Source organism: Fulmarus glacialis, unplaced genomic scaffold (genome assembly GCF_000690835.1).
Source record: "Fulmarus glacialis isolate BGI_N327 unplaced genomic scaffold, ASM69083v1 scaffold2657, whole genome shotgun sequence".
Lineage (NCBI taxonomy): Eukaryota > Metazoa > Chordata > Aves > Procellariiformes > Procellariidae > Fulmarus > Fulmarus glacialis.
Window position 1 is genome coordinate 53,519 of NW_009223676.1, and position 15,791 is coordinate 69,309.

Genomic DNA, 15,791 nt, shown 5'->3' on the forward strand with positions numbered 1-15,791 from the left:
TGATCTTGTCCAGTCCCTCTTTGCACATACACAACGTTAGCAGCGGCAGCATTTCAGTGTCTCCACCAGCCTCTCCCCAGCCTCACAGGACACGAAGAGGCACGTTAGCTTTCCACCGGGCAGCAACGTGAAATCGGTGACAGGCCTGCTGCCCTGCAGGCGCTGAAGTCAAAGGTCCTGCAAAACTGTACTCTGTTCCCAAGTGACTACATAGAGCGTATTAGTTTTGAGGAAAGGGCACCCACTGATTTCCCCAGGCAGCTTCTCTCATACACCACGTGGAGCCCATCTCACTGCTGCTCTGCCCTGCTTAAGCCTGGCTGAGTTCATGGGGGTCTAGAGGGGCCGCTCCAAAATACAGAGTGCTCAGGTGACTGTCTCTTTTCCCAAGTGACAAGGTGACAAAAAATGGCATCAAGTTGCACCAGGGGAGGTTTAGATTGGATATTAGGAAAAATTTCTTCACCAAAAGGATCATCCAGCGTAGGAACAGGCTGCCCAGGGAAGTCCTTGAGTCACCATCCCTGAAGGAATTTAAAAGACATATAGATGTGGCATTTAGGGACAAGGTTTAGTGGTGGACTTGCCAGCGTTAGGTTTATGGTTGGACTCGATCTTTTCCAACCTAAATGATTCTATGATTTTAAACGGTGTGTAAAAGTGGACCTGGTTTGCCCATTTGTTACAGACACCTTTGCTTGAAAGGGACTAGTCTAATTCCACCTAGCCTAGGGGCAACAGTGGTATTTTGGATAGTTTATTCTTTTTGGTTGGGTTCCCCCCGCCTTTTTTTTTTTTTCCTTCAACGCCCAGATCTTAAGAAATGCAGATTTAAAGGCAAAAAAATTACTGCTTTCTCTTAGATGCAGCCAACGTTCTTGACTATTCACATGGAAAAAAACCTACCCATCTCTCCAGTCTATCCCACCTCAGAACACCAGAACACCCTGTTGTTAGGTCACATATTTAGAACATGGCTTTATAATCCTATTTTGTTGTCCAATTCCAGGTCTTTTACATAATGTTTACTATGAGGCAACCACTAAGAAAGCAGAAGAAACCCCTCCATCAGAAGTTATCCAACTATTTTCAGTTCTGTTTAAGCAGAAGGAAAAAAAACCCATAAACAAAACACACTTTGTTTTATAGGAACCTACACCCTCTAGGGAAAAACCTGTTTTGCCAAAAGAATTCCCAACCAGTGCTAACCAGAGTTAATTACAACATGGTATTAAAAGGACAACGTCTTTTCAAATACTTAAGAACATTGTGAAACAACCTCTGCCAAAATTAAAGGTCTGCTCTCTGCTGGGTTATTGTTCCAGGCTGTCTGCAGGCATCACTGCATGAGTTATACTATTCTGACATCATTTTGCAAGTTCAGTGCCCAAAGCACATGCCTATACTATAACACGGTCTTGACAGGACCTCACATTTCCACCCTAGTAAATCCTAAATAGTTTCCAGAAGCGCTGTGTAGAAAATACCCAGGAAGCATGCTGGGTAAGCAATTCAGATGATCGCATGCTCTGGGATTCTTGCTGTCTCTGAAGAACTTCCATATGTCCAGTCCGTAGCTCTAAGCAAGGCAAAAAAAAAAGTTAGTCTGACGCACATTCCTGTGATCTCCAGCACTGTCACAACTGTTGTTTTGGAGTTAGTTACCTGATGCCAGGGCAGCCAGATCCAGAAAGAACTGCAGATGAGAACTTCCAGAGAAATTGCTTGGACAAGAAGAGACAACATGGAGAAGACTTAAGGTTATGAACACTTAAGGTTATGAACAGCAGGTAATGCTGGCAAGAGTTACGTGATGGACAAGATCTGCCACTATGGTGACATAGTGAGGATATGGGGTCCTGGAGGAGGTCTAGATCCGATACAGGTCTGGAGCAGCAGCATGATGGCCTCACATAGGTGTAAACCAGTAGTTCCTAACCTGGTGAACACTCACAGAACAAAGAGCAATACCAAGATAACCCCTGAGCTGCTGCTGTTGCTGAAAGCAACATTGTGAAGGAATGGGAGTTACTAACATCTGGAGCCTATAGGAGGGAAGGGAAACGCTCTCTAGTTTCCTAGAGATGGGGCCTGTTGTGGTTACAAAAGTAGGTTTCTGTATTTTCTGCTTAACTCTGGATTGTTGTGGACAGACAAGTCACCTCATGATGCTCTTCATTAGTGAGAGAGCTATAGGAAAGAAGACACCAGGGAGAAATTTAATTCAAATGTGTGCAAATACCATCCTTGGGGTCTAAAGCAGGATTTTCCCTCTCAGATTCCACACCTCTTAGAGAATTCACATACTACTTGGAGCCTTATCCTTCTCTTAAACCCCTATTTTAAATGGGGGTAATATTTTTGCCTGGAGAACTGAGAATACCTTTTCTCCAGATACAGAACATCCAATATTCCCCTAATCCCTCCCCATAAGAGCCAAATAGCACACACACCCCCCAGCCAATTGTATTATTGGGAGCTTAGAAGGGAGAAACCAGAAGATTCATACCTATGAGAAGTAAGAATGTATGGCTAGGGTTACACAATCACTTAGGAGAAGGTAATTTCCCATGTTTGGTGGAAGAGATTCTTGCCACAAGGCAAGAAATTGCATGCACTCTACTAGCACATGCCTGCTAGAAACTGCTTATAATAGCTAAAGCACACTTAGTAGTTTTACTAGCAACATTTTACTAATAGCTTTGCTTCACTAATAGCTTTTGCCAGCTTACAAGTATTTGAAGACTTCCATGTTAGTAGATTTTACACTGACAAGTTTTTAGTGTCAACCTGGCTTAAGATGTCATTCAGAAACCCTGGCTGCTAGCTGAGGTTTATTCTTTGTAATAAAAGGCCAAGGATAGAGCCAAGAGTCTCAGAGGCTAATGGGGTAGAGCCAGACCATGAATAATTGAGGGTATGTTCTCCATTTATGGCATTGAGTGGCAGCAACTGGCTGTGAAAATACATTTGTGGGAGTCCCAGGGTCCTCAGGCTTTTCAGCGATAAGCCTCTGCGGCTGCTGTTCCTCACCTTCCCCAACCAAGTCACAGAGTCTGACACCACCACTTGCAGTCTGTCCTTCAGCAGCCAAAAATCAGAGCTTTTCTGAATTCAGCCTCAATTCCTGAGCAAAGCTGGCAGGGACCAACCACGCCACCACACGTGGGAGAGTTACAGAGAAAAGAACAGCTGCCACATGTTACCTTTGAGCATGTGCCTTGCAGAAACCATTTCAGAAAACAAGATGCATTGCAACCTATAGGCTTACCCATACCCACTCTAACTAATGCAATTCTTCTTCCCTTTCCAGAAGGAAAAAACACCTCATGGGAAGAATTATAGCAGCTTCCGAGTTCCTCATGATCACACAGAATGAGGAATGTCACCAGTTTATTACTAGGGCCCTTACTTAAGGCCACAGGGAGGTCACAACTATATTCTTGCAGTATTAATTATTGGCCTGGGACAGCTATATAGCAGCTTATTGGTTACGCACAAAATGCTTTCATGTGCTGAGCTACTGCAGAGGCTGGCGCTGTGGGTTTTGCTAGACAAACACTGCAGCTCCCAAGAAGTCTGAGTGCTATTCCGATTTCTAGTTCCAGCGGCAAACCTTTACCTCTGGAGATGAGCTGGGAGCCTGGCCCAAGGAGCAGCAGCAGGTTTCTTGCTCTCTGAAGGTCTGAGGACTTTCTTCCTGGAATCCTTTTTTATATCAGGTTTTTAGGCATCAAATACCTCCTCCTTCCCCCCAGACCAACCACACCGAGGAACTGAGGATGGAGGGAAACAGGAGAGAGATGCGGACAAGGAAAGAAGCAGCAGGAGAGCTACTTAGGGCAGAAACCCAAGAAGCAAGCACAACCCATATACAGTAGTGGAAAACATGCAACAAAACATCCAACTGAGTGTTGCTCCAAGAAATGGAAGGGAAAATTATCCCTAAAAATGCCAAGCACGCAGCACAAATCGTTTATGATGAGAATGCATTTGTAATTACAAGTTATTTTAGTTACCCTGCTGCCAGGAGTAACTAGGAGCAGAAGGAAGCGATCAGTGTCATCATCTTGTCCCCCAGGGACCAGCCAATGCTGCTGATACTGCAGCACCCGGGCTGAGTTTTCTTGGTGGAACACCTCCCTCCAGTGGCCAAAGGCAAGTGGTTTCCACAGAGCTCGGGCAGTTGGGGACCCAGCTGCGGACAAGCAGCAGTCCTCACCTTCCCTCCTTTCTCCTTCCAGCTCCACATCAGGCTGAAGGAGAACCAGCAGTGCCTTTCCCCACCTAGCAGCCTCCTGATCAGGTTTGGCAGCTTTGCCATGGAGTGTAGCCCTCTAAATCATGAGGCCCTGGGAAAGCATTGCCACCTGATTAAAGCAGGGTGCTCTGGGAAACCAACCAGAAAGAGGGAAGATCCCATATGACCAAGAACCAAGCCCTCCTCAAGCATACCCCAGGACAGCCTAAAGGCACAAGTTGTACTCACAGATCAGACAGATCATTGCACCCTACTCTGGGTCCAAGATCCATTTAAGCACCTCTCACCCTGCACTTGGCTGGTCAGGGCAACTGAAGTCTTGACTTTAGACCAGTTGCCACCAGTGTTTGCTGGTAGCACCCCAGCACCTTCTTCTCTGCAAACTTCATTCTGTTTCTTCAAATATGTATGAGGACTTAGGTCATGCTTATTACTTCTTAAAGCAACAGCTCCAGACTCCATTAGTGCACTAACATAGGTCCTTCTAAGGACAGCCATTTTAAATGGCCAGAAACACCACCACAGAGCAGGATCTGAAGGAATTTTGATATGCAGCTCATATCCACTTCTCAACTGCTTAGCTGAAGGAAGCAAGAAGATTCATACAGTTGCTCTATCTACTTCCCAAGAGCTTTTCAAAGAGTCAAGCCCAGTGTGTGGTGGCACAACCTACAAAAATGGCTACCTCAGCTTTCTTCCTCCTCACAGAGGCAGGGCAGGGTCCGAGAAGTCTTTTCTTCTTTTAAATAGCAGCCTGGAGGCAGGAGCCTACTGAAAGTGAGTAGAAAGAGGAAAAAAATGATGAAGCTAAGCTAGCAAGAGCTGTATGCACTGTGGGCATAGCACCAAGCTTATGTTTTGTCAGAGTTAGTCCCCAAGGCTTATGACTTCATACAGTGCAGACTGTACAGATTTGAAGCGACATCTTCAAATACAGAGATCACTTAGCTTAGGAGACAGCAGGTAATTCAAAGGAACTACCACTCAGTCAGCTCACCCAGACATACTTCATAAAACAAGGCAAAGTTTACTTTAGAATATAGCCTAGGAAAATTGTCACCTCCCTCTGCTGGGCAGTATCCTCACAGTCCGCATGGATCCCACACATGGACCTCAGAACAGCTTTTGACAGGCCCTTTGCTACCTTGAACAAACAAAGTGTCACTGATTTGCAAGTAAGCAGAAGGGGGTGGAGAGGGGGCAAGGGACCACTGCAACGCACAAGTCGTAGGCAGAGATATATTTTTTTAGCAAAGTCTTTATTACAGAAATATTCACCCTCTAGATTTTTATATCTGTACATGCATTTCTTCCAGTAGGAAGACGTTGCTAAAAACAGACAAAAAACAAAAAGGAAACCCAGCATGGGTTCCTTTTTACTTGCTGCTCAGCATTGGCATCTGTAACTGAACAAGAATCTTACAAATAAGAACACATTAGAGAACAGACTTTGTGCTACAAAAACTAGCAAGCTTTACTGCTAAGATGGGTGCCTTCTGCTATAGCAAAGGTCAGCTTGAAGGATCTGTGCAGGAGGGGGCAGGTGTCTCAAAACAGCAAAGCCTTATCAGACCTCCAATAAAAACCAGTTGCCCAGTTGTATCCACTCTCCACAATCACTGCTGTGTCCAGAGATAAGGACAGAGCAGGGACCCACTGCTGGGGCCCTGATCCCCTGCACAAGCCTTTCTTCCCAGAAGGAGAACTGAGTAGGTAGCGAAGCCATCCCTTTGAACTGCTACTAGGGTTATTCCTACCAAGCCCACCCCTGACAAGAAACAGTCTTGGGACCACCTTCGTAAGGCAAAGGCTCTCTCACCAAGTACCTTGTATCAGGTCTCAGGCAAGGACCATCTACTTCTCTCTCATACAGCTTCCTGCTGTCAGGGTGATTGCACGCATGTGCAACTGCGGGAAATCTGTTGTGCCCAAGCCACCTCTAAGACTGAGGATTTGCACCCAGCTCCCTTATCTAAGAAGCTGGGGCACTTTTCCACATACATTTCTTACTTTCTTCCACTCTACACCACTCCTTGCTGCTGGCCACCGGCTGAATAGAGCAAACAGCCCAGCCATTAAGTACAGAAACCACCCAGCCTGCACGGCTGCAGAACCAGCTACTTATCTGCTGCAGTGCTTACACTTGAGACAGAGCTCAGGATGCAGCTACAGCTCCAGACCATGGTGGAGTCAGAAGACCGGACAACTGAAATAAAAGCAACTTATCCTTGCATCCAAACTACAGAACCTAAACCGGGCACTGGTAGCAGTGATATCTCCAATATACAGCATCAGCAATCCAGTCAGATCCCTCCATATTCGTAATTAAAAACCACCGCTAACAAATTTTATGTTCATAAAGGGGGCAGGAGGAGAATCCAGTAATTCATAACCTCTATAGAAGTTGGCAACCCAAGAATGCAACCAGCAGAACCAGCCCGGGGCTGAGTCCACACTAGGCAGCAGTCTCTGAAGTGCCTCCAAGCTGACAGGAGCCAGCAAAGCAGTGCTAGGGGGAGAGAAAAGGTAAAGAGACAAGCGGGGAAAAAAATATAAGTGTCAAATCCAGAACCCAAGGGACCCATTCCAGAAGCAGCTGAGCACCACCACCACCATCTGCCAAGCCACACTAGGAATAGGCAGGCTTGGCTCCCTCCTGGTGGCTTCTCATCACACTCAAAGGGAAGAGCTCCGCTGAAGGCAAGGCATAGCTGACTCCAGAAGCGGGAGAAGCGAGTGTGAGGGTAGCGCTCGACATTTCAGACGAGAGCCTAGGCTGGAAGATGCACAGTAGGAGTTGAATCAGGTTAACTGCCAGGGAGGAGAAGGCTTACAAAGCACGACTAGTTACCACCACAAGTCAGTGAAGCAGGTGAAGCTACCAAAGCACTGGAATCTCAACAGCAATCCTGGCTCATGGGACAAAGAGATGGGACTTCTGGGGGTAGGGGGAAAGATGTGTGGGAGGAGAACGATGAGGGAGAGGAGTTACTGTATGTTAGGCCCAATGGGTTGTAGAATGGAGATATGAATAGTATTGTTTAACGTGGAGCAGGCAGCAAAAGCATTGTCCCCTCAGGTTAATTGGTGTCTCGTGTGATACGAGACAGTTAAGTTCTGCTTCTTGAAGTAGAAATAATCCAGAGGCAGGATGCAGGTGGCCCAAGGGCCCTATTGCCAGAAGATCAGGCTGTATTGCAGCTCTAACAGTTCTTAGCAGAGTGGTATCAGAAATGGGATGTCACAGGAATAATGGTCAATGGTTGGACAGTCTGGGTATGAGGCAGGAATGTTCTGTTTGCTCCTTTCTCTGTGGTGCCGTAGTTCTGGAGTCAGCCCACTCAAGACTTGGGCACTTTGGTGTAGTCTTCGCTGTGTATGTTCTTGCAGAGTGAAATGGACAGTATCATCCCCAGCAGCTGCAGTAAGTAATGAAGAATGGGAACAAAATCAGCTACCAGACAGATAATAAGGGCGGTACAGGGGAGCAGAATACAGTGGTCTCCTTTTAATGACACCACACAGGTGAACAGAGTTGGTGTCCCCAATGCAAGGAAAATGCAATAATCGGGATGACCAAAATGTTTTGCTGCAAAAAGATGTGCCTTCATCCAGAATCTCTGTTACGGGCTTTTTAAGGCAACAAGTGGGGTCTCACTGGTGGGATGTTGCTTGTCTCATTCTTCCTGGTTATGCATGCAGTGAATTGCCAAGCATCAGACACAGCAGCAGGAACCACAAGTAGACAGGGCTTTGTTCAATTTTTAATCCAACCAATAAAAGCAGCAGTTCAAAGCTCCAGGTAGACACAACCAAGAGCTAGAACTGCACTGCCATTAAACCAGGTGTCTATTACTTGAAAAAATAGCTTTGCCTTTAAAGGGTCTGCATGGTAAGACAGTATAGGTTCATGTCAGGGAGTGACTTACCTCTATAACAGCAACACCGGTGCAGACCCCAAGAATGATACCAAGGTTGTCCTTCAACCACTTCTCTACACCATCCATGCATCCCTATGGGGAAAACATGGTCACAAGGGAAAGAAGCACGAATCCAAGCATCTCAAGACTGAGAATCCATAAAACATCTCCTTGTGCGTGCAGAGATTATCCCAGTATATACACGCTATACCAAGGTGCACAGTAGCTTTAGCAGAGAAGGGCAGGATCCCTGTTCTCCCTTACCCCCATTTCCACAGGTACTTCAAACAATACTGACATGAAAAAAATGTTCTAAATAATTCCCAGAGGAACAAAGACAAGGCAACTTCAGGGGAAGCTTCACAGGTCCCAGACGTACCCACTCACCTGCTCATGAACAGGCCAGTCAGCATATGTTGCAGTGCCGTTGACAGGGACATCCAGATTACAGAAACCACTATCTACCTGCAAGTCCTTGGAGCTATTGGAGCAGGAGCAGGGATATGCAGTCATGCTTTGGTTGATAAGAATCTCATTATTTTCCCAGTCCTTTGCTCCAGTCCAACCACAGCAGGCGATCTAATAAGCAGAGAGAGATCATCATGGTCTTACACTTTGCACTGGTAACATACTGCACATAAAAACAAACAGGCAGTGGAGGTAGAAGGAGCTCTCCATGTAACAACAATAGTCAGGCCATACAATTTGCATGAATTAGTTACATTAGAACCTCACCCCGGTTACCAGATGATAACCTATGCATAGGGCCGTCCAGAAGACAGGGGCATTATTTCCCGCCAAAGAATCACTCTGCTAGAAAGACAAGAGTTAAAGGGCACTTTCTAGCAGACTTTGAGCATAGTAGACTATAATATGCACAGCCCATCCATAAAGTTCAGCACACCAGTCATGCTAGAATATGAATCCTTCACAAGTCTCACTGCATGAGTCCTAGATACTCAGATTTCAGCAGGCCATGCAACTTGACATCAATTCTACAGAGTGTAATTTTGATTAGTTTTTGCAAACTAAATACTAGCAAACCTCATCTTATCTCCAGGTGACAATGCTAAACAGAAGTAAAAGTCCAAAACAGATGTTGCTGGTGGGTCAGCTGGAGGAGGGCAGTTGTCCTGTATGACACGTTTAAGAGATTTTTTTTTTCAGTCCCTTCAGTTCATCGTCAGCAGATTGATTTGGCGAGAGAGAAGCAAGGCAGGCAAGAGATTAATGTGTTGACAAGACATCCTGTGTATTCAAAGGCATCTCAAAAGGATTACTATCTAGTCTTCCACTAGCAATGCCATTTCCATAGGTTTAAATGCTAAGACTTCATTTTTCTTTGAGTAACACATTTTTTGAGCAGACATGAAGCAGGAACTTTTAATTTTCTGGTTCCCAACTGCAAGGTACCACTGATCTTAGCTGTGGCTAAGGGGGTGGCCGGGGGACACCAGCAGCCACTGCATGATGGCTTTGACATGCTGCCGAGTCCCAGCGAGTCATGACGAGTTTGCACCCACCTGGCTGCAGTTGGGACTGGCTGGAAGATGGGATGAGGAAAGTTTTCCATCCAAAGAAACATTTACATTCCTATAGAGCCACATGATAAAACTGCAGTTGCTGGAGGGAAAAGCACATCAGGAAGTCCAGCAAAGACTAACATCTTATCTTAAGCACGGATCCCAATGCTTGCACGGTGGTACAGAGCAGAAAGGCTATCAAACTTGAGGTAGAAGTTTAGGGAAAATCCCCTGCTGCTCAGAAAGGAAATGTAATGTTTCAGTCTGACATAACAGACATGAGAGCAGAGGTACAAACAGCTGAACACCCACACCAGGACGAGCATTTGGTTTCCAAACAAGTGTTGAAGATCCAGCCTCCAGAAGCAACTACCTCTGCCTCAGAGGTTTAGACTTTAACTCCAAGACTGGTCTACAGAACACCCACCCCCTTTCAAATGCTAACTCTAGTGTATGAGAGGAATTAGACACCTAACACTCGACTTTTCCACCTCTACAAAGCCTTCTTCTTCTGTTCCTACATAAAAGAAGGGCTCAAGCAAGATCCTCTCTCCACAGTACACTCAGCCTCCTCTTGAGTCCAGCAGCAAGGAGGTGCAACTACAGTGATAAAACATAAATAAATCATTCTCCCTCCAAGGAGGGGAAATACTGCAGGTCAGTGTTTTGCAGACCAAAGAACAGACAGAAGAAAAGTGTTATTACTTGTACTTACTACACACCAGTCCCATGCTGGGCATGTATTTAACCACAACAGCCAGCCAGCTCTCAAGCTTGTGGTTTGGCAGTAAACAGCGATCATGACTCCAGTGTGCCTGAACATTGACCTAGTTGCTCAAGCGCTGACCCTGATGCTAAAACAGAAACCATGGGTGGTTGGGTGGCTCCCAAGAACGCCGACACTTGCAGAAGAGCCATCACAATAAGCAAGCAACACGTGCCAAGCAGTAAGGCAGGCAGTGCTGCTGACTTGCCTGGCAATAAGCTAGGGACTTTACTTGCTACAAAAATAGTATGCACTGTGGTTTTCACACATGCTAGTATTCTGGAGGCTCTGCAGACAGAAGTGTTGGGGAGCCATTTGATAGTCCAGATGCATTAGGCTATGCAGCCAATACTAGCTAGTCCTAACAGCCAGCATAGAGGAATGGTTCAGGGTCTTACCTAGTAATAGCAAGCAAGACAGTTTTCTAGTATGCAGGCACCAAACCTCACAGGCAAATTTATAGATCAGCCAGATCAATGTGCTACAGTACTACCTCTTGCAATACCTGTTTCCCTGTCCTCAGCTAGTTTTAGAGGCCATTTACTGCACTGACAAATGGCATCATCTGCCTCTGCTGCCCCCCATGACCCACCTGTGTTTGCACATAGTCCCATGCATCTTGTAAGTTCCTCTCATCATCATTCAAAGGGTCATAATTTTCAATCAGACTTCCAACTATGCGGGACAACTCTTCCTTCAGCTGGCAAGGAAAAAAGGCAGGAGAGTTAGATTAGTTAATCCTTTGTAGCCTCTTCTTGGGGGCTTAGGGTACATAACACCCCTCCCTATCACCTGTGTTAGTCCTGCTGTGGGTCCACCTTCCCCACAATGGAGAAAAACAAGGGCTTATCATTGTCATGAGTGTGAAAACATTTTGCTTTGCTCTAGCTCCAGTGAATGAGGCTAGAGCAGAGACAAACTGCAGATAGAGATTACAAGCACTGCAAAGAAAAAGTGGAATGGGCAGTAGCTTCTGCTTAGACCTTCCCCAAAGGAAACAGTAATAGGTGCTCAGGCTATCACACTCCCACAATACAGCTATTTTTAAGTTACAGCAAAAAGACACATAGAACCATGACTAAAATCATTGGAAAATGAGCATTTAATTGGCACACAAAGCAATGCTTAAAGGAAAAAAGCAACCAGGCAGTGACAAATCCTGCAGACTGACTTTCAAATACCTTACTCTGCAGTCTTGTCTATACGTTTGAGAAGAGGCCATACATATGATCAACAGGATGGAATACAGAATAGCTTTACCAAGATAAAGTCCCACTATGATGACCAGGTGGCATTTCTTGCTAAGAAAGTTTTTTTCCAGGCAGAAGTAAACACAAATCCACCGTAGCTTTCAATGTTGCATGGCCTGCTGCTGTGTGAGAGGTAAGTTATTCTACAGAAAATGAGTTAATTCTAGGTCCCCATTTCCTCCACCAACCAGTTTCTTCTCAAGCTTATTAAGCAGATGGGAGACTGCTACCCAGGTTCCTCAGAAGGTGAGGCTTGGAATAAATTCCTTTGCTTATTTAGTACAGCATTATACTTGTTACAGTGTTGATGGGAAGCACATTTGATACACAGAGAAGTTCATACATCAGACCAAGCAATCACACATCCCCTTACGATCAGAATAGAAAGGGAAATTTAACTCACAAGGAACCAAAGTTGTGGAGTCCTGGGCAAATAAGTGTTATAATGTATGGAGGACAGCTGGAGATCTACCACAGAAAAACTTGGGATGCTTGGCGGCCACAAAACAAACAAAAAGCCCTATAGGCTCCAGTGGTCCAGAGTCAGAGAACAGAAACTGTCTTAGTATGCATCACGAAAATCCTTCCGGGAGAGACAGGAAAGTAGTAAAACAATTATACAAAGCACAAACTATATCTCTTCAGAAGTGTTATATGCAGCTTCAGTCACTCAAAAAAAAAAACTTAAGTGCAAAAAGTAACAAGTACAGATAAGGCAATATATACCACCTCAGTCTTGAAGGGAAGGCAAGACAGCAGCTTTGCTATGCAATGCAACAGCCAAAGCACCAGTACTTCCCAGCAAGTCCTTGCCCAGGCACAGAGAAGGGCTACAAACCTGATGAGCAATAAGGAGATAGAACTGGGTATGCTCATCCTGTAAGACACAGGCTGAACAACTGCTGCCTGCCCCAGAGGAGACAGAGGTGAAAGATAAGTGGAAGCTGAAGGCCAACATTGCCTTAAGTACTCACAGGTAACATTATTTCTAACCTTGCAGTGCAAGCAAGGCTCTGGTCCAGAATCTCAGTCACTGCAGTTCATCTCCACCACTCAGGGAAGGTATGAGTCACTCTATCCCTGTATGCAGCAGGGTTTTCTGACACACAGCTGGTGGAAACTTCCCTTTTTCACAAGGCATTGATCAACCTCTCCCCAAATGCCTACAACTGCTGCTTCTACACTAAGACAGGAAGTACTACAAGTATCTAAACCACTCATTAACAGTCTTATCAGAAAGCTCAGGTGTATCAAATCATCCCTTTACCCCCATTCCTTATCCAGAGATATTTACAACACCTCTCAGTTTGATGAGAACTGCAAGCTACTACCCAGCAGAATCCTACACCTTCTTCCTCCCACCTCCTTCTGAAGCTCTTCTCAGCCAGCCTGTACATGAGGACAGCTGTTATGGCTAAGGACAGACCCAGAACACAAGAGGTTGGAGAGAAGGGTCATTAGACTGCTTGAGGGATGGGATAGAGTTACATCAGCTTGAGCACTAGGATGCTCCTGTCCCATATATTACCTTTTTGTCTATGGTGCTACAGCATATTTCAGATCAGTGGAAATGTTTTTCCCTTTCCTTCTACTGTTAAGCATTGCAAATGACCATGGCAGACCCAGGGACACTCAGCAAGAGGAAGCAGTGCCTATTGCTAGAGAGAAGCTTCTCTACATCAGCAACTCTTCTTCCTAGGAAAACTGCAGCTCAGCTCACTGGGATCAGCTACGTCAGGCCAGACAGATGGGAGCTGCATGATCTTTCTTCTCATGATGTCTAGCTCTTCCCCTTTTAATTACTTCGCTTCCCCTTTTCTTTCCCTTCAAGTCAAGGCAACCTGACCTGGTTCTCACTAATGAGATTGGCCTTGGCTGCTGCCATAAGCCTTATCAGTTACTGAACCTCTGAGTTCCCACCCTCACCCCTCCCGCACGCTGCTGCTCCACACACACAGAGGGAGGCAAGGAGAGCTGGGTTTGTTGTCCTACCCTGGGCTCATCTGGCCCCTTAGCTATTAGGCCAAATGGAGCCTAGGGTCACTTCTGCAAGAATCCCCCGCAGTGCCTCTCTTCTCCATCCCAGCACCCCACCACTAGCAGAGACTGGGGTCCTCTAGTTCAGGCCCTATCACAGTTGCATAGGGAAGCTGTATCTCTGCTCTTCCTCTACTCTTACACAAGAACAGGCAAGAAGTCTTACAAACAGCTCTGGTTTCAAAAAGTGAGGCATTTCAGTTAAAGGAAAACTCAGGCATTCTTAGGTGTTTCAGAAAGTAATTGGAGAAAGGGGGAATATTATGCAAACAATAGCACAGCTCTGGAGAGCACACACACAGAGGCAGCTTGGTCATGAGTTTAACCAGCAAAGCAGCCCAAAGGGGAAACACAGGCACCTGCAGTTGATCACCCTTCTGCACTTGGCAGAGGACAACTGAAAGAGCAACAAGCTAGAAAGGCATATTGAACACTTCGGCAGGCTTTCAACATCCTCACCATCTTCACACATTTAATGCCTGTTAGGACTCCAAGAAATTGCTACCCTTGCTTTCTGGGCTCCTGCTGCTTCCCAGCTCTAGCTAGGCTGGTGTCAGAAGGCACAACCTCGCCACCCCACAGCAGGGGCATTCAAAGCCTAGGCACCAAAGCCACCAACCACTGCCAGAAAGCAGCAGGGCTGTCAGTCTCCCCTTCACACGGGCTTACTGAAGAGGGAGCTAGAGAAAGCTGAACACCAGAGGTTTTGATTCCAGTCGCAGAATGAAGCATGCAGGCTTCTTCACTGTCAGACACCATCAGTCATCTATCCTGTCCCTCTGCCCAAGACTCAAGCTACATCCTTCCCCCAGCATTTATTAGCATCTAGCCTGCACATGAAAATAGGCTCAAAACACCAGGAGGGGGGTTCTCACCTCCCGCCCCCCAAGTCACTTCAGATTCTGAAACTAATGCATAGTCCATAGCCCCAGGCAAGTCACTGCATGCAATCGCACAGGCCTGTTTGCTGCAAACAATAGGTAGCAAGTAGGGCAATTCCCAAAAGACCACTGCTCTCCTTCGCTCAAGGCATTTAAAGCCAAGCTACAGAGAACTGCGTGAACTAGGCCAGGGGAGACCTTGCCCAGGCTCTCACATGTTTAGGGACTTGTGATCCACTAGATGTGGGCGAGTAGCAACATTCAGCTCACAAAGCAGAATGCCATTTGCAACATTTGTGACGTTACTATTTTGTTGTCCCTAAAAAAACCCACCCCACCACAGTTTCAGTCACAGAGATGGAGGGAAATGCCTGTTTCATCAACATCCTCCCAGTAGTACTGGGCAATTCCAGTCTGAAGGGGCATTCCTCTAGCAATGCCCATGGGGGAGGCAAAGCAGCAGCCTTCCTTTCAAGAGATTCAGCCCTTTACAGTTAGGCTAACTCTATTTCAGCATACTTTCATATGTCAGAGGTGGGGAAGGATTTTGACACTGAAAAGGAACAGATATTCCAACAAAAAAAAAAATCAAGTGAATCTGTTCAGTAGCTACTAATCAAGAAAAGGGCAGGTAGAGAGGAATAGAACAATAATCCTGTCTACTCTCCTGCAGTGCAGAAATAAATACTTCAGTCACAAGAAGTGGAGGAGCAAGTACTGCCTTGCTACATTCTGGATCCAAGATCCTTTCCTCCACTCTTCCTTGTTATTCCTTGTTTCATATCTAACCAAGTTCCTGAAGTCAGAAAGAAATAAACACAAAGAACACAATAGACATCTAGGGACTGGATCTTGAGCAGTTTTCAGTTTGCTACACTGTGCTCCGAGCTGCTCTGGGATGACATACATCAAGTGAAGCAGAGCAACATGCATAGCATCACTGAAGTGCAGCCACAAACCAGTGTGTGGGAGGTTTCAGCCAAGACCTTCCTGAAACAGTTTTTCTTAGTGCTCTAGGCATGTACTTCAGAGGATCCCTGAAACAGAAGGGCTCTAGAAGAGCCCTTCTTTTGTTGTCCCTAAAAAAACCCACCCCACCACAGTTTCAGTCACAAACAGATGTAGGGACATGGCTGAGGTAACAACACCCTCA

General features: G+C 45.9%; 1 protein-coding gene across 1 annotated transcript in view; it reads right to left on the minus strand.

Annotated features, from left to right (window-relative positions):
- Positions 1-7,018: 7,018 nt before the first annotated feature.
- CD82 (CD82 molecule) overlaps positions 7,019-15,791 on the minus strand; it is a 21,001-nt gene continuing 12,228 nt past the window's right edge. The window contains exons 5-8 of the mRNA XM_009581868.1: positions 11,063-11,170; positions 8,569-8,760; positions 8,191-8,274; positions 7,019-7,680 (exon numbers count right to left, since the gene is read on the minus strand). Of these exons, the coding sequence (XP_009580163.1) occupies positions 7,603-7,680; positions 8,191-8,274; positions 8,569-8,760; positions 11,063-11,170 (462 nt within the window). The 3' untranslated portion in view covers positions 7,019-7,602. The remainder of the gene's footprint in view (positions 7,681-8,190; positions 8,275-8,568; positions 8,761-11,062; positions 11,171-15,791) is intronic.